The sequence below is a fragment of the Bipolaris zeicola genome (assembly GCF_000523435.1).
Source record: "Bipolaris zeicola 26-R-13 unplaced genomic scaffold scaffold_221, whole genome shotgun sequence".
NCBI classification, from domain to species: Eukaryota; Fungi; Ascomycota; class Dothideomycetes; order Pleosporales; family Pleosporaceae; genus Bipolaris; species Bipolaris zeicola.
In genome coordinates, this window is record NW_006912270.1 from 21,509 (window position 1) to 40,543 (window position 19,035).

At 52.7% G+C, this 19,035-nt stretch overlaps 9 protein-coding genes across 9 annotated transcripts; 7 read left to right on the forward strand and 2 right to left on the reverse strand.

Moving 5' to 3' along the window:
- Nucleotides 1-743: 743 nt before the first annotated feature.
- Nucleotides 744-2,208, forward strand: COCCADRAFT_40347 (uncharacterized protein; the record flags this gene model as incomplete). The annotated part of the gene is made up of 3 exons (XM_007718257.1): nt 744-795; nt 979-1,140; nt 1,556-2,208. The coding sequence occupies 3 exons, from the start codon at nt 744-746 to the stop codon at nt 2,206-2,208; spliced, it is 867 nt and encodes a 288-aa protein (XP_007716447.1).
- Nucleotides 2,209-3,469: 1,261 nt separating this feature from the next.
- COCCADRAFT_29642 (uncharacterized protein) lies at nt 3,470-5,308 on the forward strand (the record flags this gene model as incomplete). Its single annotated transcript, XM_007718258.1, has 2 exons — nt 3,470-3,555; nt 3,610-5,308. 2 exons carry the CDS (start codon nt 3,470-3,472, stop codon nt 5,306-5,308), a joined length of 1,785 nt encoding a protein of 594 aa, XP_007716448.1.
- Nucleotides 5,309-6,432: 1,124 nt separating this feature from the next.
- Nucleotides 6,433-7,072, forward strand: COCCADRAFT_29643 (uncharacterized protein; the record flags this gene model as incomplete). The annotated part of the gene is made up of 3 exons (XM_007718259.1): nt 6,433-6,441; nt 6,588-6,686; nt 6,863-7,072. The coding sequence occupies 3 exons, from the start codon at nt 6,433-6,435 to the stop codon at nt 7,070-7,072; spliced, it is 318 nt and encodes a 105-aa protein (XP_007716449.1).
- Nucleotides 7,073-7,467: 395 nt separating this feature from the next.
- Nucleotides 7,468-8,967, forward strand: COCCADRAFT_107000 (uncharacterized protein; the record flags this gene model as incomplete). Its single annotated transcript, XM_007718260.1, has 2 exons — nt 7,468-7,650; nt 7,708-8,967. 2 exons carry the CDS (start codon nt 7,468-7,470, stop codon nt 8,965-8,967), a joined length of 1,443 nt encoding a protein of 480 aa, XP_007716450.1.
- Nucleotides 8,968-9,473: 506 nt separating this feature from the next.
- Nucleotides 9,474-11,466, forward strand: COCCADRAFT_8516 (uncharacterized protein; the record flags this gene model as incomplete). Its single annotated transcript, XM_007718244.1, has 3 exons — nt 9,474-9,928; nt 9,997-10,090; nt 10,177-11,466. The coding sequence occupies 3 exons, from the start codon at nt 9,474-9,476 to the stop codon at nt 11,464-11,466; spliced, it is 1,839 nt and encodes a 612-aa protein (XP_007716434.1).
- Nucleotides 11,467-11,688: 222 nt separating this feature from the next.
- On the reverse strand, nt 11,689-12,440 carry COCCADRAFT_8517 (uncharacterized protein; the record flags this gene model as incomplete). The annotated part of the gene is made up of 3 exons (XM_007718245.1): nt 11,689-11,805; nt 12,022-12,096; nt 12,336-12,440. 3 exons carry the CDS (start codon nt 12,438-12,440, stop codon nt 11,689-11,691), a joined length of 297 nt encoding a protein of 98 aa, XP_007716435.1.
- A 593-nt stretch (nt 12,441-13,033) lies between these two features.
- COCCADRAFT_8518 (uncharacterized protein) lies at nt 13,034-14,427 on the reverse strand (the record flags this gene model as incomplete). Its single annotated transcript, XM_007718246.1, has 4 exons — nt 13,034-13,338; nt 13,389-14,166; nt 14,223-14,274; nt 14,327-14,427. The coding sequence occupies 4 exons, from the start codon at nt 14,425-14,427 to the stop codon at nt 13,034-13,036; spliced, it is 1,236 nt and encodes a 411-aa protein (XP_007716436.1).
- Nucleotides 14,428-14,767: 340 nt separating this feature from the next.
- On the forward strand, nt 14,768-15,792 carry COCCADRAFT_40353 (uncharacterized protein; the record flags this gene model as incomplete). The annotated part of the gene is made up of 3 exons (XM_007718261.1): nt 14,768-14,846; nt 14,944-15,490; nt 15,543-15,792. 3 exons carry the CDS (start codon nt 14,768-14,770, stop codon nt 15,790-15,792), a joined length of 876 nt encoding a protein of 291 aa, XP_007716451.1.
- Nucleotides 15,793-16,720: 928 nt separating this feature from the next.
- COCCADRAFT_29648 (uncharacterized protein) lies at nt 16,721-18,623 on the forward strand (the record flags this gene model as incomplete). Its single annotated transcript, XM_007718262.1, has 4 exons — nt 16,721-17,446; nt 17,504-18,095; nt 18,145-18,461; nt 18,558-18,623. 4 exons carry the CDS (start codon nt 16,721-16,723, stop codon nt 18,621-18,623), a joined length of 1,701 nt encoding a protein of 566 aa, XP_007716452.1.
- Between the last annotated feature and the right edge of the window lie 412 nt (nt 18,624-19,035).

Genomic DNA, 19,035 nt, shown 5'->3' on the forward strand with positions numbered 1-19,035 from the left:
GTCTGCGTATGGAGAGCGCAGTGCGTGGGAAAGGGCAGTATGGGTATCAAGCAGGAGGGAAAGGGGGATGGCAGAGAGGGCTATTATAGAAAATAGCACGAGGGAGTATCGTCGCCAGCGGAGAATGGCGGATGACAGAGTGATACAGAGCTGGGGGGGTTGCTGTTGGGGAGCTTATGCGCTTGTCGTGCTCATGTCGCTAAAGCGATGTGCTGCACGGCCGAGCTTCTAGGCAATGACCTCACAGCCACAGCACGAGCTGGGCGACTCAGGTGCAGCTGCACTTGCACTTGCTGGCGGCCGCCGGGCACGAGCCGGGTGCTCCACTCTTTTTTTTCCTGCAGCGTCAATGCCATATCTGATCTACGAGGCTGCACGCACACAGACACGGACACACAGATACAGACATGTCAAGCACAGGCACATCGAGGCGGCCACCTGTCCTCTTTGGACACGCTGCTTTGGTTACTTACTTGCTGCTAACACGCCCAGTACCAGGCATGTCGGCAGAGAGCCGAGGCTGAGCCGTGGGCCAAGCAGGCAAAGTCGCGTCCCAAGACCAGCATCCTCCTTTCATAGCACTTGTGCATTGTTGTTCCTCTCAGAGGCACTGGTTAGCCAAAACCTTACTACCGCCGCCCACCCTGCAACCTGCAACCTGCAATCTGCAACCTGCAATCTGCAACCTGCATCCAGCGGGCCAGGCATCCCAATCCCCCGTCACCTGCGCCGTCTCCACCGCAATGGATCTGACGGCTCTGCTGGGATCGCATCCTATCGCGGACCCTGAAGAAGGTGTGTAACAAGTCTCTGGGACCACGCCCTCGAATCACAGCCTCAAGGTCATCCTCGGCTCGACGTATTTCTCGCCTTCCTGCCATTCGCTCCTCCACCACGGCCACGTACAAAGTGTCAGAAAGGCCAAAACCCCGTCATCATCGATACACCATGGCGCATCACGCTCACCCCGTTGTGCAGAGGCATTCGTCGTCTTCTCGCAAGACATTCCTTCTCAGTCGCTCGGCTTCTTCGACTCCAAGGCGCCCACGCTCGACTTCACCGTGGCGGGCCACCAGCTGGTCATCCACCACTCCAAGAGCCTCCTGACCTCTGATCGCAAGACAGGAACTACCGGTGCAGGTATGTGTGCGTGTCGTGACTGTCGTGATTGCGCTTGTCTTAGCTACCCGCGTGGAAGTTGCCGTTGCCGTGGCCATTTGCTGCGTCGTGCTTTTTCCCCCAGACTATGTCCCCTTCAGCTTGTCCTTGGCTTTGCTTGGGAGCTGTCTCTCCACACTCCCGTGTCATGTCCATATTGGGCCACAACCAGAGCCCGCTTGTGTCTAGTGCAAAGCATATGCTCCTCGTCCTGTGTGCCCTGCGCCTGTTGTCATTGCAAACCACATGAGAGCATTCTTGCAATTGCACTCGACCTTGCGTTGCCGAGTGTGAGCAGTCGCCGCGTCGACGTCATTATTTACCCAATCCAACACCAGGCATGCCTGCAACACCTGCATCTCAATCTGCATCATTCACTAACACCTGTCAATCGCAGCAATCTGGCGAGTCACTCCCCTCTTCGCCAATTGGATCGCCTCCCCCACCAACTTCCTTGCCACCAGCGCTCTCCTGTCTCCTTCCGCTACTGTCCTTGAGCTCGGTGCCGGCGTCTCTGGCATTGTCGCCCTGACTCTCGGCCCAAGAGTCGGCAAATACATAGCCACGGACCAGCCATACGTGTTGAAACTCTTGCGCCAAAACATTGCTGAGAACCTGCACACCGTCTTCTCACAACACCACAAAGGCAAGAATGCAAAAGGTAGCGGCAAACGAAATGCCAAGGCCGACAATGCCTTAGCAGCAGCAGGTGCACAAGACCGCATCACCACCATGGAGTTAGACTGGGAGACTGATTCCGTGTCGCATCTTCCTCCCGTAAACCTCATCATATCCTGCGATTGCGTCTACAACGAAGCCCTCATCGAACCATTGAATTCTACCTGCGCCGCCATATGCAAGTTACAAGAGGATGAAAGCAAGCCTACAATATGCTTAATAGCACAGCAATTGCGCAGCCCAGATGTATTCGAAACTTGGCTGAAAAGCTTCCACGAAAAGTTCTGGGCGTGGCAGGTTCCCGATAAAATGCTGGGTGAGGGACTGTGCGAGGGAAGTGGATTCGTCGTCTATCTAGGCGTCGTGAGGTGAGTATGGCAAAACACAAAGGTCCAGCTACTCAGCGACGAAATGCACAAACCAAACCACGTGGTTCTCGATAGTTACTAGAGAGTAGCACTGTCTTTAGAGGTGAAGCTAGAGGTTGATCTCGTATGCCATTCAAGGAGCACATATCGAAGTGAAGAGACGACGAGGAAGCATGTACAGTAAAAGGGGAAACTCATAAATCAGCTACGAAGGACCAAAACAATGCATAAAAAAGGAGAGGCTGGCAGATAAAACCCTCTGACGTTGGTATATTTCATGCTTGCTTCGGCTATGGGATCAGGGCGCCGATAACCGGCCATCATCAAGGCAATGCCGTCCCCACGTTCCCCAGCGAACTGTAGCCTCCCCCAGTTTCTGAACGCGCAAAGTACCGCTCCGTCGGTATGCGGCGAAAGACCACAAGCTGAAAAAGTTCGGTATCAGATGCAGCTGCTGCATGCGTCTTTGCACAGTGTGGGATGCATTTCCGGCAATGTCTCGTCTGCTCTCTATCATCGGAGTGGACCGCCCCGCCAAGTAGCCTCAACCAGCCACAGCCAATCACGCTCTCGCTGGCTATCAGTACAGGCGATCGTTTTAGCACATACGCGGGTGTCGCCCCTCTGCCACTGCGAAATGCGTGCCCTAGCGAGCCTTTTGCCGTGGAAAAAAGTACGTATTCCCGGCGGTTGACGACAATTGTCGGCCAGCTCCAATCTCTGGCGGGCCGCGAGTGGGCCATGGACCAGGGCCTAGGAACTGTCCATGAACAATTGTGTATCGTGGGTATTTTGGCGGCAGAGATACGAATGCATGCTCCACATGTTCTATATAGATGGGTATGAGGACTCGTTTTTGGTTTGAGCAAGTCATTACACACAGCGAACCAGCTCGACTAGCATTCCCGCTTGGACGGGTTTTTGCCATCTCCACGCCACTTCCCCGCGTACTCAATTCTGATTGCAGCATCAAAGCTCATATCCATATCAGTCGTGTCGGTAGCGAATCGCAACTTCTTGTGACATAGATCTGGAGCGATCGAATCTTGGAACAAGCACTGCGACTGGCTGTACATCTGCGTATCATCAGCCTTGACCTGCAACCTCGCCAATCTCATCACGTCTATTGCGACTATAAGCATCCTTATCGGACCCCTCAGGCCAGAGAGTTTTTTTTCAGACTGCAAAAAAACTGTACAAGAATAAAGCGGCTCCCGCTTCCACTGTACCGGCCGAACGGTAGTTTGGACCTTTGAAAAGTAAATATGGCAGACATGATTGGGCCTGACCACACCCCACGGCGCAGCTGGAAAGACAAGGCGAGGCGTATGAGGAAGGCATTCACTACAAAGTAAATTATACTCTTTTACCATTTCAAGCCGTTTCACAGTCTAACCGCATACAGGGAGGGTCTCGTTGGCACATACGACTATGCCTTTCTCTTCCGACCAAACCTGCCATTCATGAGGCGAGAACGCAGGGCAGCACCATTCTTCGGCCTCAATGACCGTGTGCCCGTTATCCTGGCTCTCCTTCTTGGATTCCAACACTCGCTTGCCATGTTGGCAGGTGTCATCACGCCTCCCATTATCCTCTCCAATGCTGCCAACTTGAGCGGCGATGAACAACGCTACCTGGTATCCACATCACTCATCATCTGCGGTATTCTGTCTTCTGTACAAATCACACGCTTCCATATCTGGAAAACACCGTATTACATTGGCACCGGCTTGATTTCTGTCGTGGGAACCTCGTTTGCTACCATTCCTGTGGCGACAGGTGCGCTGAGCCAAATGTACGAGACGGGCTTCTGTCCTGTGGCTGCCGACGGTACAAGGCTGCCCTGCCCAGATGGTTACGGAGCTATCCTAGGCACGTGTGCACTATGCGCTTTGCTCGAAATCGGCATGTCGTTTACGAGTCCACGCATCCTCAAGAAGGTGTTCCCACCTCTAGTCACTGGACCTACTGTTCTCCTCATCGGAGTCAAGCTCGTAACTACTGGATTCCAGAACTGGGCTGGAGGCTCTGGTGACTGTAAAAGTCGCCCTGAATCTGGTCTGTTCCAGCTCTGCCCCAACATCAATGCTCCACATGCCTTGCCCTGGGGCAGCGCTGAGTTCATCGGCCTTGGGTTCAGCGTTTTCATTACCATCATTCTCTGCGAGCGCTTCGGAGCCCCGATTATGAAGTCTACGGCTGTGGTTATCGGACTTCTCGTCGGCTGCATCATTGCAGGTGCCACGGGTTACTTTGACAAGTCGTCGATTGACTCTGCCCCCGTCGTGTCCTTCATCTGGGTTCAGACATTCAAGCTGACCGTCTACCCACCCATCATCTTACCTCTGCTAGCCGTCTACATGGTCTGTGCCATGGAAGCCATTGGCGACATCACAGCCACCTGCGATGTATCGCGCGTCGAAGTCGACGGCCCACTCTTCGACTCACGCATCCAAGGCGGCGTGCTCGCCGACGGCATCGCCGGCATGATCGCCGCGCTCTGCACCATCACGCCCATGTCGACGTTTGCACAAAACTGCGGCGTCGTAGCCCTAACACGCTGTGCGAACCGCAAGGCGGGCTACGCATGCTGCTTCTGGCTCATCGTCATGGGCATCTTTGCAAAGTTCGCCGCGGCTCTCGTGGCCATTCCCTCGGCTGTCCTGGGCGGCATGACGACCTTCCTCTTCAGTGCCGTCACCGTATCCGGCATCCGCATCATCAGCACCATGCCCTTCACCCGCAGGAACCGGTTTATCCTCACTGCGGGCTTCACGCTTGGCTTCGGCGCCACAATGGTCCCGAATTGGTTCTCGTTCGTATTCACCTATAGTGGACCCAATACCGCGCTCAAGGGCTTCTACAATGCTATTGAGCTGGTGCTTGAAACGGGATTCGCCGTCGTGGCGCTCGTCACGGTTGTGCTGAATCTGGTGCTGCCCGAGGAGATTGAGGATGAAGAGACGCCCGAGATTGTGGCGGATGGGGAGGAGAAGGCGGGTGAGAGCGGCGAGTGGGATCAGAGTCGCAAGGGTGCTACCGGTGCGGATGTGGATGTTGAGGGACGAGCGAGTTCGGATATTGTGGCTACCAAGGCGGCATGAAGGGTGGTGATGTTTGTGAATCGGTTTCTTGGGAATACAAAAAAAACAAAAGGTTTAAGAGGGAAATGCGATTATAATCTCTTACGGAGTTTCAAAAATAAAATGGCTCTTTCATTCGCTCTGTTGGGTTACCGGATAGCCGGCTGTTCAACTATCCCGTTCAATCTCCTTACGAAGTACAACATCCCCTTACCAAGCATCAGTCCGTGCACTAATCGCCATTCGAGGCTTCTAGTATCGTCGACTACGACGCCACCATATCTACTACTACCATTCAAGCTCCATACAAAAAATATGGAGAATGCGCCCACACGTCTGCACGCACGTACACATAGTTTTTGTGTGGAGACAGTCAATTTATTTTTCCGCGCAGCTACTAGCAGCACCACCGTTGACAAGCAAAACGTTGTTTGCATGATTATGTAAAAGTGGTAGTTCTTCAGCCTTACCCGCCACCAACAAAAAGTTATGTATGTGTGATGTGAGCATGAGACGACAACGACGACATCACGTCGACAACTTTTTTGGGGGGTCTTGACACCCACTCACACACACACACACACACACACCCTAAATCCAGCCAGGGTGGTCTTTCCAGCAAAGACAAAAAAAGGCTGGAACCGAGGGAGGGAGGGAATAACGGGATGCGATAACTATTGGTGATGCAACAGGCGGCAAGGTGTTGAGGCCGCGCCAGTTCCCGATTCGGTAGAGCTTGCGAGAGGGGGACTGGTGACTTTTTTTCTTGAACAACGCACACACCCGCCCTGCTTCTAATCTGGTGCGGACGATTTCGCTGTAATGTATTTTTTGGAGGGGGACTCTTTACATACGCGCAGTGTTTCAGACTGGGGGGATTGGGCCGGGGCAAACGTGGTTAAGATGGGTTGTGAGGGTTGGTGTTGGTTCAATCAAGTGCTGTGTAAAAAGAGTCATGGGTAATGGGGCTGGGGAGGGGGGCCGCTGTTATTTTTGATGGACAGCCGAACACGACCTCTTTTTTTGGGGGGGGGGACACATCTTTTTTTTTTTGCCACACACTGTCCGAGAGTAATGTTGTGAACTCGGCCATATCACTATCGAGACAATTCTTTCAAGTTTGAAAGCTGAAAAGAAGGTACATAATGGCATACGTAAGTGTGCAGAACCGGATGTCCGGATGCCTTAGCGATATCAACAAAAAAGTGTTTCAAGGGAAGGATTCCTGGTGGTGGAAAGGTTGGCCGGATTGCAGGTGCGAACCAGATTGTATAGAATACTCTAGCATTTTTTTTACCAGCTAGGCGGGGATTATGGAGAAGCAAAGACTACGGCTAGCCGATTAGCGATGACGGCGAGTTTTGGAGTGGCATCACCACGGCGTGAGCTTCTATGCCCAGTGAGGCAATCCGCTTGTAAGGACACACACATTCATAGTACACAGTGCCGATGGTTCTGAATCAGACCGCTTTTTGGAGGGATAATCAATTTAGGCGTTCTTTTTCTTTCCTTCTTCCTCTCGTTCTCCTTTCCTTCCCCCAGTCAACGGGCAGCCATGTTCTCTTGCCTGCCTAGTCAAGGGAGCAGGCCGAGCGCGATGCGGGAATCTGGGGAAAAAAGGGCATGAGGTGTGCATGCCCTGGGGGCCCAGCTGCAACAGGTTGGAATGCCCGCGCGCACCGCCACCCAGGCCGTTCTCGATGCCGAGATCAGCGCGAGGCCTGCGCGGAGTCCCGAAATTTCTTCGCCCCGGGACCCTGCCGCCGTGGTGAGAGACGGCACTAACCCGATTCGGGTCATAAATTACGTTACGGCCAAAAAAGGGCCCTTTTGGCGGCGGCGATGCAGGCGCACTTGACAATGCAGGTCCCAGTCTTTCGCTTACCTGCCCGCAGAGTGTTGGGATGGACAAACTGCCTGCCGCCTTATATTAATGTCGTCCTGCCCGCCGCCACTTTTGCTCTCCCCCCTCCATCCCAACTTTTTGTTGCTCCTCCCCTCCGACTACCTTCTGCCTCGTCGTTGACTCGACCGTGGGTGAAGCTTTCCGTCGTTGCTCGAGCTTTCTTGCTCACCCCCGGAGCCCGGACTATCTTTTTTTGAGCCGCTAGTCGTCTCTCCTCCCCCCCATCACTTCATTCGCTTTCCCTACACACCACCTTACCGCTACATCCTTCAACATGCCCTCTCACCAGCCTACTGCTGGCATGATGGCTGTCGACCCCGACTACGTCAAGCAGCCCTCCTCAATGGCAAGCACCTCGGAGCCCAACCGCAACCCCAAGTACGACCCCAAGAAGCCACACATCACCGATACCCCCATTACAAAGTCCAACTGGTACAAGCACGTCAACTGGCTCAACGTAAGTCTCGAGTTCCCTCTCCGCAGCACACGGCATTTGCTAACGTAGCGTTTTCAGGTTACCTTCATTATCGGAATCCCCCTCGCCGGTTGCATCGCTGCCTTCTGGACACCGCTCAAGTGGCAGACTGCCCTCTGGGCCGTCATCTACTACTTCTGGACCGGTCTCGGTATCACGGCTGGCTACCATCGTCTCTGGGCACACAAGTCATACAATGCCAGTCTTCCTCTGAGCGTCTTCCTCGCTCTCGTTGGCGGCGGTGCTGTCGAGGGCTCCATCCGCTGGTGGAGCCGTGACCACCGTGCCCACCACCGCTACACCGACACCAACAAGGACCCCTACAGCGTCCGCAAGGGACTTCTCTACAGTCACCTTGGCTGGATGGTCATGAAGCAGAACCCCAAGCGCATTGGCCGTACCGACATCACCGACTTGAACGAGGACCCTGTCGTTGTCTGGCAGCACAAGAATTACATCAAGGTTGTCATCTTCATGGGTCTCATCTTCCCCTCTGCTGTCGCTGGTCTCCTCTGGAACGACTGGAAGGGTGGCTTCATCTACGCTGGTATCCTCCGCATCTTCTTCGTCCAGCAGGCCACCTTCTGCGTCAACTCACTCGCCCACTGGCTCGGTGACCAGCCCTTTGACGACCGCAACAGCCCCAGGGACCACGTCATCACTGCTCTCGTCACTCTCGGTGAGGGATACCACAACTTCCACCACGAGTTCCCCTCCGACTACCGCAACGCTATCGAGTGGCACCAGTATGATCCCACCAAGTGGTCCATCTGGCTGTGGAGCAAGCTCGGTCTCGCCTCCAACCTCAAGCAGTTCCGTGCCAACGAGATCGAGAAGGGCCGTGTCCAGCAACTCCAGAAGAAGATTGACCAGAAGCGTGCCAAGCTCGACTGGGGTGTTCCTCTTGAGCAGCTTCCTGTCATCGAATGGGACGACTACGTTGAGCAGGCCAAGAACGGCCGTGGTCTGATCGCTGTCGCTGGTGTTGTTCACGACGTTACCGACTTCATCAACGAGCACCCCGGTGGCAAGACCTTGATCAAGAGCGGCATTGGCAAGGACGCTACTGCCATGTTCAACGGTGGTGTCTACTTCCATTCCAACGCTGCCCACAACCTACTCTCTACCATGAGGGTCGGTGTCATCCGTGGTGGATGCGAGGTTGAGATCTGGAAGCGTGCCCAGAAGGAGAACAAGGAGGTCAACATCGTCAAGGACGAGCAAGGCAATCCAATCATCCGCGCTGGCAACCAAGTCACCAAGGTTGCTCAGCCTATGCTCAGCGCCAGCGCGGCATAGAATGTTTCCTTTATTCGATTTTAGCGATACTCGGCGTTTGGGGGGATGCCTTTCCACCTTTGAAGAAGTGGCATAATAAGTTTGTCTTTTCCTTTCATTCCTTTCGCTATAGAGTATCAGGGCATGATGCTCAAGTACCATTAGACTGTGTATGTTTATAGCCTTTGATAAGCAGTTTGCTTGGAAAAGTGAGCTTTACCGTCTATATACTAAGATGTGATGTCATCATTGACTTCACCCTTTGGATTTATGTGCGATTTTGTATTGTGACTGCTGTTGTGACGCTTCCTTCCTTCCTACTTGCCCCAACACTTGTATCTGTAAGAAGGGGGTGACTGCCTATTCCCCACCAAGCGGCCCGTGCCTGACTCTTACTTTAACCTTTCCCTTTTTACACCGAACTTCCAACCCGTTTTCCCATCCTTGTTCTAAATTACTAAGAAAAAAGTGGTCTTGCTAATAACTCACTGCCGCCTCGGTAGCTAGTAGCTGGACATATTATCGCGATGCAACAAGATCCCGAAGATGCTCCGCCGAGTAAGCGCCGAAGAATCGGTGTTGACTCGCCCAAAGAGGAAGTGCTTGAGAACCAGCCTTGTTCTTCGACAAAATCACGCAAGGGTCTCGATAGGCCGATTAGTCCCCCGACGTTATCGAAGCGGATAGGGCGGGAAGAGGGTGCTGCTTTTACGCCAAGCTGGAGTTTTGATGGTGTGGTGAAAGAGGAGGGGGCGTTGGGGACAGCGGAGCCATCTACTACATCAAACAGCAAGGAAACCGTAAAGGAGAAAGATACTAATGCAGAGACACGGTTCATCCCTTCGCCAGTACAGCTCACCCGGATTGAGAGGCTGCCCATGGAGAAGAATGTCGATACGGTGGGCTTGGCTGATTTGCTGGGAGATCCCTTGATCAAAGAGTGCTGGAACTTTAATTATTTGTTTGACCTGGATTTCGTCATGTGAGTATTTTCTGGGTGGCGTATCTGAGATTGGACATGTAGGTGGTAGTGTACTAACGTGAATTTAGGCAACACTTTGATAGGGACGTTAGGGATATGGTCAAAGTCAAGATTGTGCATGGCTTCTGGAGGAATAATGACAAGAGCAGGATTGCATTACTGGTAAGTGAGATACTTTCTGAGAGTTTGATGCTTATTTCAATCGTCCTTTGTCGGATATCGATTACCTGAATACTGAGACTTCATAGGAAACAGCAGAACGATATCCCAACATTAACCTTATAGGTGCATATCTCTCAGACCAGTTTGGTACTCACCATTCGAAAATGCTCATTCTCTTCCGACACGATGATACTGCTCAGATCGTTATCCATACAGCCAACATGATTCACCGCGACTGGGCGAATATGACACAAGCAGTCTGGGTGTCACCGTTGCTTCCATTCTTGCCGCACACAGAATGGGAGGAGCAATCAAAGTCCACAAAGATCCACGCTATCGGGAGCGGCGAACGATTCAAAATTGATCTTATTCATTACTTGCATGCTTATGGACTGCGTATGAAGGCCCTAATTCTCCAGCTTAAATACTACGACTTCTCGAGTATTCGGGCAGCGTTCGTTGGAAGCGCGCCATCAAAAGAGAAATCATCTGCGGCCAGTCCTTCGAATACTGCTTTTGGCTGGTTAGGGCTAGACCAGACACTTTCTAGTATTCCAGTCAAGGCGTCAGAAGACAGTTCCCGTCCTCACATTGTCACTCAAATCTCGTCAGTGGCGACATTAGGTGCGACACCAACATGGCTTTCCCACTTCCAGTCTATCCTTTCGCGCTGTTCATATGTTAAAGATACAAGAAAAGAAGAAGCATCATCGTCATCCACAAAATCGCCTACATTATTCACCAAGCACAAGACTGATGCGGCAAAAGCACCAGAACCCAAGTTCAGCGTCGTATTCCCAACTCCAGCCGAGATCCGCAGGTCCCTAGATGGCTACACGTCTGGTGGGTCCATCCACTGGAAATATCACTCTGCCCAGCAGCAAAAACAGCTCGAATACATGCACCCACTACTCTGTCACTGGACCCCCATATCCCGCCCCGACCCATCTCAACGAGAAGCACACCGTGGCACAGCAGCACCACACATTAAGACGTACATTCGCTTCAGCGACGAAACCCACACGACCATGGACTGGGCTTTGCTCACAAGCGCCAACCTAAGCAAGCAAGCATGGGGTGATGTGGTGAACAAAAACGAAGAAATCAGGATTCAGTCATATGAAACAGGTGTAGTGGTATGGCCTGCTCTATTTGCAGAATCTGGGCATTCATCGACTATGGTTCCGGTGTTCGGGACTGATAACCCAGAGGCAGGCAAACATGGCGAGGAAAAGAGAGGGACAGTGGTTGGATTCCGTATGCCGTACAATCTACCACTCGTGCCTTACTCGGCTGATGAGCGACCTTGGTGTGCGACGTTGGCGTATGAGGAGCGGGATCGGTATGGACGTTCCTGGCCTGGTTGGGGACGTTGAAGGGGGATACCAGGCGTATACATACTTCTTACCATCACTTTTGGTGATGATGTAAATATGCCAGTCTCAGCCGAACATGATGTAGTAACGCATTGCAAACATGTGAAATTAGAAACCAGGATAACATATCATGGCTCAAAAGCCCTTTTTTTCATTCTTTTATTCATTCAACCATTGATTACGCCTTGTGGAATCATGGCATTCCCCATCTTTTCATCTCTCTTACTTGTCATACTTGGCCAGTACCTCCTCACCAGTCTTGATGTACTCCTGCTCAGCCTGCTCCTGAGTGGTTCCAGCATCGGCAACCTCCTTCCACTTGTTGTACTTGGCCTTGCCCTGTTATCATACAACCGTTAGCTTTCCGTTTCTACATCACTACCGCCAGTCTCTTCGTAGCGACGACATTCTTGCCGTCCGCCTCATCCCCATCGTTCTTCGTTATCTACGTAGGACATCGATCGCGGCGTTTCGTCCGGGAAACTCGGGTGGCGAGCGGGAACGAGGAGGCTACCCTACATGGATCTAGATGGTGAAAGAAAAGGGGTGACGTACAGTAAGATCGAACATGCCCGGCTTCTTTGCCGCGTTGATATCCGCACCCTGTGCAATTTTGGCATTCGCATAGAGCTATGTTGTCGTCAGCTTCATTTCTCCTGTTTTTTTTTCTGCTTCTTCATGCATAATGGATGCAGGTATAGTAGAGCTTGCATGGGCCTTCCTGCATAGCCTTTATGCATCGCTGTTGCTTTGTCCCCATATGTTGCTGCTTACTGCAGCTTTGGTCCCGGACGGGGGAAGTTTAAAATAGCAGTGTAGAGAAGAGCAGAGGGTAACATGGAAGGGAAATGGGAAAGGGGGAAACGTACCTTGAGCTGCTCATCGTTGCTGGGACCTTGCGCGCCAGAAGCCTTGAGCTTCTCGCCCATGGCGCTGACTTTCTTGTAGACTTCGTCGAACTTTGCGGAAGGCATTTTTGATTCGTAGCTATTTTACGTGTTTCTCGTAAAAGAAGGGTAGAAGGTAGGTAATTTGTGTTAGAGGGGTTCTGGTCGTGGTGGTGGTGAGGGGTTAGTTCGAGAACAGGTTCCGAGGGATGTTGGGTTGGTGGGGCACATGGCGTGGGCACATGTGTCTGTCTGTGTCTGTCTATGTGTTGCCCCGCCATTCTGGGCTTATGACGTTGACTGGCTTTCGGTGCTCCCCGCCTTCCCCCCTTGTGATGTTTGCTTGTGCAATCTAAGTTTCCCAACATGTTTTCTGTAGCACTTTGGGATATATTTTGTATGGATGCGGGTAGATTTGACTCGGGATTTTTTTGAGGGGGTAGTTTGTGTAATGTATGATTTCGTATCTAAGGAAAATAAAAAGAAAACGTCTTAATGTCTAACTAGACATTCCTCATGCTATGTGTATGCAACTCTCGTCTGGCCATCATTTCTCTCGTCTCGGGTCTTGGGTATCTTCTCCCATCGTAAGAGCGCCTTACAGCAAATATATAAGCAGTTGTTGGGCGCGCAAAAAAGTCAGAAAACCGGGTATTAGGAGCATGCTTCGGGTAAGCGCTCTAATGGGTGCCGTTCACACCGTTCACACCGTTTACGCCATTGACGCCATTTACGCCATTCACACCGTTAGTTACGGGTGATGCCTCGAGCTTCTTCCGGTAAAGTTCGCCGTCACAACTCCTCAGGCGCTCTGCTGCTTGCTCAGGCGTGATGTCACGCTGAGGCTCGGCCATCATCTCGTAACCGACTTGGAACTTGCGGACTGTGGCGCTTCGCAATAGTGGTGGATAGAAATGAATGTGGAAATGGCTGCATTCAATCTCATCGGCTGTGCCCGTGAGAGGAGCCTGATGCAGTCCCATGCCTGTATTCGTTAGCCACGTCTATTTATAAAAACAAAGTTTGCAGACTTACTGTACGGGAACTGCGTCTCAAAGAGATTATCATAACGCCTTGTAATTTCCGCAATAGCCTCTGCTAGTTGTGCACGCTCTTCTTTTGTGAAATCCACGAGCGATCGCTTGTGCTGCTTCGAGACAATCATAATTTCAAACGGCCAGACGGCCCAGTACGGAACACCGGCCCAGAAGCTTTCGTTCTCAAACACTGTGCGTGCCTTCTCTTTCGATTCTAACTCAGCGTAGTCCACCAACATGTGAGAACCGCCATTTTCTTTACGATACTTGCTCAGCTGCACAAGTTCGGTCGCGGGCTCTTCAGGAAGTGAAGTGGTTGTCCAGATTTGGCCATGAGGATGGGGGTTAGAGCAGCCCATTGCCGTACCCTTGTTCTCGAAGATTTGCATGTACCGGTACTGCGCGCTTGGTGGGGTAAGAGGGCCCTGTGATAGCGGTGGAATATTGATTGCCGAAGCAAGCTTAGCCAGCGGTGATTTTGAATCCAGGTGGGCAACATAAATGTTCGTCCAGGTTTCTATGATTGGAACAATCTGAGCGGGTGACATGTCGGCCAGAGTGAGGTTGTGGGATGGGGAGAAACATATGACGTAGCATTTTCCAGTCACGGCTTCAGCGCGGAGCAGGCGGGAAGCAAGGGAACCATCTTTGGAGTCTGGGCGATACTCTTGCTGCTCTTCCATGACGGCACTGTAGTCGTTGACAAAAACAAAGGTGCTCTCAAACTTGGGGTTGTGCTCGCCATTAGCCCGTGTATTTGACGGACATAGATAGCACTGGTTAGAGTTAGTAGTGTAGTCATGTATGGGACTTTGCTCGAGTGCTGGACTACCTTTGGGTCATAATCAGGGAGTGTTGTCTTCGAGGGCGACTCTTGCATGCCTCTACGGAGAAATTAGACGTCTATGCGACAGATGCTTGTACGACTGTGCTTACTGCCATGGGCGCTTTGTCCGGTGTGGAGAAACTAATATCCAACTTCCTCGCAACAGATTGAAGCGCCTGTGGGAGATGTCGTTCAAGACGGGGTCAGTCATGTTGTCGCTATTTTCCCGGTGCAGATGGAGGGGTGAACAGAGGCGGCTTTTCAGGATTTACAGAAGTACATATATATAGCGAGAGAGCACGAGACAGCGAGAATGCAGCATGGGCGGGCTGCAGGCTGTAAGTCAAGCGGTGCACGCTAACAGGGTCAAGCTTTCCCTGCCGGCGGAATACTAACCTGAAGCGGTAGCACACCCTCCACGACACCTCCGGGAGCTTGCGCGTAGAGGTTAAGGACAGCAGAGCCTCTCCCTCAACCCACGATACCTGCCCGATTGGAGAAGCAGCCCGCAACCTGTCAACGCAGGGTTTTTTCACCGAAACATGGCGGCAATGATGCCCAGTTCCGCAACGAGCGCCAATCCCTACGATGATGATGCAGTGGAGCGTGACTTGATTGACCCGGACGATGGTGCGTCGCATGCAGCAGCAGCAGCAGCAGCCTACTACCCACCCTTCCACATGTACATACACGAGGCAACCGTCGACGGCAAGCTAACCATCACCAGCTACCCTCGATGACCTCGATGACCCTCTGCAAGGCACGTCGGACCGCGCGCCACTGACGGGGAACATCCAACGCAACGCTGCTCAGACACAGTCTTACTTGACGTCGAGCATTCCGGGCGAAGACCGCCGCGCGCCAACAAACACCATTGACGAGACAGTATGGGAGACGCTTTCGAGAGACATTTTTGCGATTTGGGAGAAGATGAAGCAGGTGCTGTACCCCAAGTACCTGCTGGGCGGCATGATGCAGCGCGGTGGAGGCATTGGGGCCGCAGAGCGCGGTGAAGCAGACGGTGTCGGCGGTCGTCTCAGGAACATTGCAGGGAGATGGCCAGATGCCGATGTCATTCTCCAGGGCGGCATGAGTGAGGGACTAAGAGACTGGGACCTTTGGGGACCGCTCATCTTCTGCTTACTGCTGAGCTTGTTTCTGTCCTGGGGGGCCAAGGGCGATCAAAAAGACCTTGTCTTCTCAGGCGTCTTTGCCATGGTGTGGATTGGAGAGGCTGTAGTGACGCTACAGATCAAGTTACTGGGCGGCAACATGTTCGTACATGGTTCTCACGCATTCACGAGACAGATGCTAATGCTACTACAGCGCCTTCTTCCAGTCCATCTCGATTATTGGCTATACTCTGTTCCCACTTGTCATTGCCTCGGTGCTCAGCGCTGTCGGTATACCCGTCATAGTGCGCATACCTGTCTACATAGTTCTGATTGCATGGTCACTGGCAGCTGGGGTGAGCATCATGGGCGGATCTGGAGTAGTGAGGAACCGAGTCGGGATTGCAGTATACCCTTTGTTTGTATTTTACGTTGCGCTGGGCTGTCTTTGCTTCATTAGCTAGAGTGGAATGGGCTACTATGGGTTTGGTGTAAAAGTAGTGTGCTACTATTTGGTAGGGGATGCATGACACGGCCCCGGGCGTTCAGGGCAAGCTTGATGAGATGGCGCCGATTCGGCCCTGAGCATGTTCACATATGTAAATTCACTTGAGCTATTCGCAGCGCTCCATACTAGAGCGCCTTTGACACGCCTTCATGATGCTGCAGGTCTGACGTGCATGCACCAAAAACAGCCCAATACGCACGAGTTGCAGCGACCCGCGCCTGTGTTTAGGCAGGTCGCCTTCCCCACTTCGTCATTGGTCTTTGCAGCGACAACGCACTCGACCACGACGGGCAGAAGCGCCAATCCTCTGCTCCTCGGCGAATCACTCAGCACACAGAGCGTGGGTTCACTGTTCACCACCCACCTCTCACTGCAGAAGACGCGTTTGGGACTGGCCCTGGCATTTCTCAGTCACCGCTGCACCGGCGCATTGCAGTGGAAATTTGGGACGCGGCGCTTTGACCGACTCCACTACAACTACTAGACCACTCGATCGACGACCGACTTCCCTCCGCTGGAACAAAGCAAGCCACGGCAGGACATTCCCATTCCCATTCCCAGGGCCTTTTGCCCCCCTTCTGTCCTTGTTGACACTGTCGGGTAAGACCTGCCGCATCCCATTGTCTGACCTTCAGCTCGCCGCTAGCCGTGCCAGAGCATCACCTGCGCGACTGTCGCACCTGGCCACCGCAACTTGACCACTCCCTTACTACCCTGCACTTGCCATTCTTCCTATTTACCCAATCCCAGCTACACCAAGCCTACAAGGCCGCACTCTCGGTCTCCGAACCACCGTCTACGCCATCCTTGAACCCGACTATTCTTGCTCCGCAGCGCATACATCAGCCCCTCCCTGAAGCCTATAGTAGCAGCCTACCTATACCATGGCCGACACACCGGAGACACAGCACAAAGCTGCTGCAGCCGTCACCCCGGCCCCCGCAACCAAAGACATTACAGGCACGGCACCAACATCTCCTGCGCGGAGCGACAAGAGCAGCGATAGCGAGGGCAAGAATGTGAGGGAGAAGCTCAAAGACACCCAGATCAATGCGCCGCCCACATCGAACCCTGTTTCCGACACCGACCAAGCTACAAAGGACGCGACCAACGGCATCACCAAACCCGGCGACCAGAGCGTCTCAGGATCAGATAGCGAGCGCGGACGGTTACGGCGAAAGCGCAGCCGCGAAGACTTTGAGGACGACGTCGATGCCGACAAGCAGCCGGAAAAGAAGATTGAGCGCCATGCGCGCAAGAGATCGAGGGATATTACAAAGGATCTAGAGGCTGGTATACCTGCCGAGCCTGCCGGCAACGCCATCTCGAGTATCAAGGAAAGCGACACAGACGAGCACATGACGTCGCCCAGCAAGAGCGCATCGACCACGACTGCGACAGCTACGACTGAAAAGAGATCTGGTTCCAACACAAGCCCAAAGAACAAGCGATCGCGTGAGGAAGCCGAGAACGACACTGAAGATACCACCAAAGGCACCGAAATCGGAGCAGCAAATGGCGACACGGCTCTTAGCGAGGAGCGTGATTCTAAGCGGCTGCGAGACAAGGAAAGAACCCAGAGTATCACAGATACAGAGTCAAAGACCAAGGTAAATTAGTCGATATGCGTCTCTTCTTGATGAAAGCGAAATTGACATTGATATTAGATTCCACCGGGGAGCGGATTCGCCAACACTTCTGCATCATCGCCTTTCGCTGCCATGGCAGCCAAACCCCAGCAAGCAAAGACCTCGGATAAGCCCGACTCGCTACCGCAAACATCTGATGACAAGTTCAAGGCTTCTGGTTTTGGTGGCTTTGCAGCCTCGACTACGTCTCCGTTTGGTGGACTTGGTGGACTTGGTGGGTCCAAACCTAGCACTAGTTCGCCCTTTGGCGCAGCAAGTGGTAACAAATTATCCTCGTTTGCTGGAAGCGCAGCCCCATCAACGCTGGGTGGTGGTGGCGGATTTGGAGCGCTTGGTGGCTCTGGTACATCTTCCTTTGGCGGAAGTTCCTTTGGCGGGTCGCTAGGCGGTGGATTTGGAGGTCTGGGTGGTGTCAAGACAATCGGATCCTTTGCAGCACCTGGAGGCAACCTGGAAATCAAGGGCTTGAAAGAGAAGGAGAAACCTTTTGGAGCAGCAGCAGATGATGAATCTTCCGAAGACGAGGACGGTGATGACGAAGACCCAGAAAAGGGTACTGAGAAAGAGGAGCGGCAACGGCAATCGAGCCAGCCTCTTCTTTCGCAACACCGTGAGTTTCTGCTTGTCTACTGTGAATGAGGAAGCTAACTCTGAAAAAGCACCCGAGACTGGAGAAGAGGGCGAGCAAACCATCTGGACCGGTCGCGCAAAGCTGTACCTCATGGCTGGCGAAGGATCGAACCGAGCATGGAAGGAGCGTGGTGTGGGAACGTTCAAGTTCAACATCACAGTGGATGAGCCCAAGAAAGCCCGGTTCGTGCTCCGCGCAGAAGGTACCCACCGTCTACTTCTCAACGCGGCCGTTACGCGCAAAATGGTATTTGGAGGCGACGCGCAGGGCGAAAAGCCAAAGGATGGACGCCTGCTCTTCAACTCGCCCAATCAAGATGGCGAGCTGGAGATGCACCTGCTCAGGGTAAGGACCCTTTTTTCCTTTCCTTCTTTCTTTTCCTATGGCGATCCTACTTGCTTTTTTTCTTGTGCAATAACTAACATGGATGTGCGCAAACAGATGAAGGCGGAAAATGCCAAGCAGCTCTGGGAAGAAGTAACAAAGGTTCAAGAGGAACAGTTGTAGGAAGTCTTTTCTCTAAGCCTTGAGTGAGTTTTGTCATTTGTCCTCTTTCACCATACCCTACCATGGTTTTGTCCACCCCTTGGGAGGGGGTGTTTTTTTTCCTGTTGTCTGTCTCTCATTTGAAACGGGAGAGAGATGGAGGAGAAACTGTAATGGGGGGAGGGGGTTATTATTTGGAGGAAGGACAGGATTTGGAAGGTAGAATTCCACGACGACAAAACTTATGAAAGGCAAAGGAGAAAAGGGCAATCCAAAGCAAATTCATGGCAAAGGCAAAAGGCATGGAACAACAGACATGTGTGACGGATTCCGCTCTGTCCATCTTCTTCTTTTCTTCTCAATCCCCTCTTTCTTTTTAATTCCTTCTCTGTTCCCTTTTAGCCGTAAGGGCTGGGGGATATGGGGGGGGGGG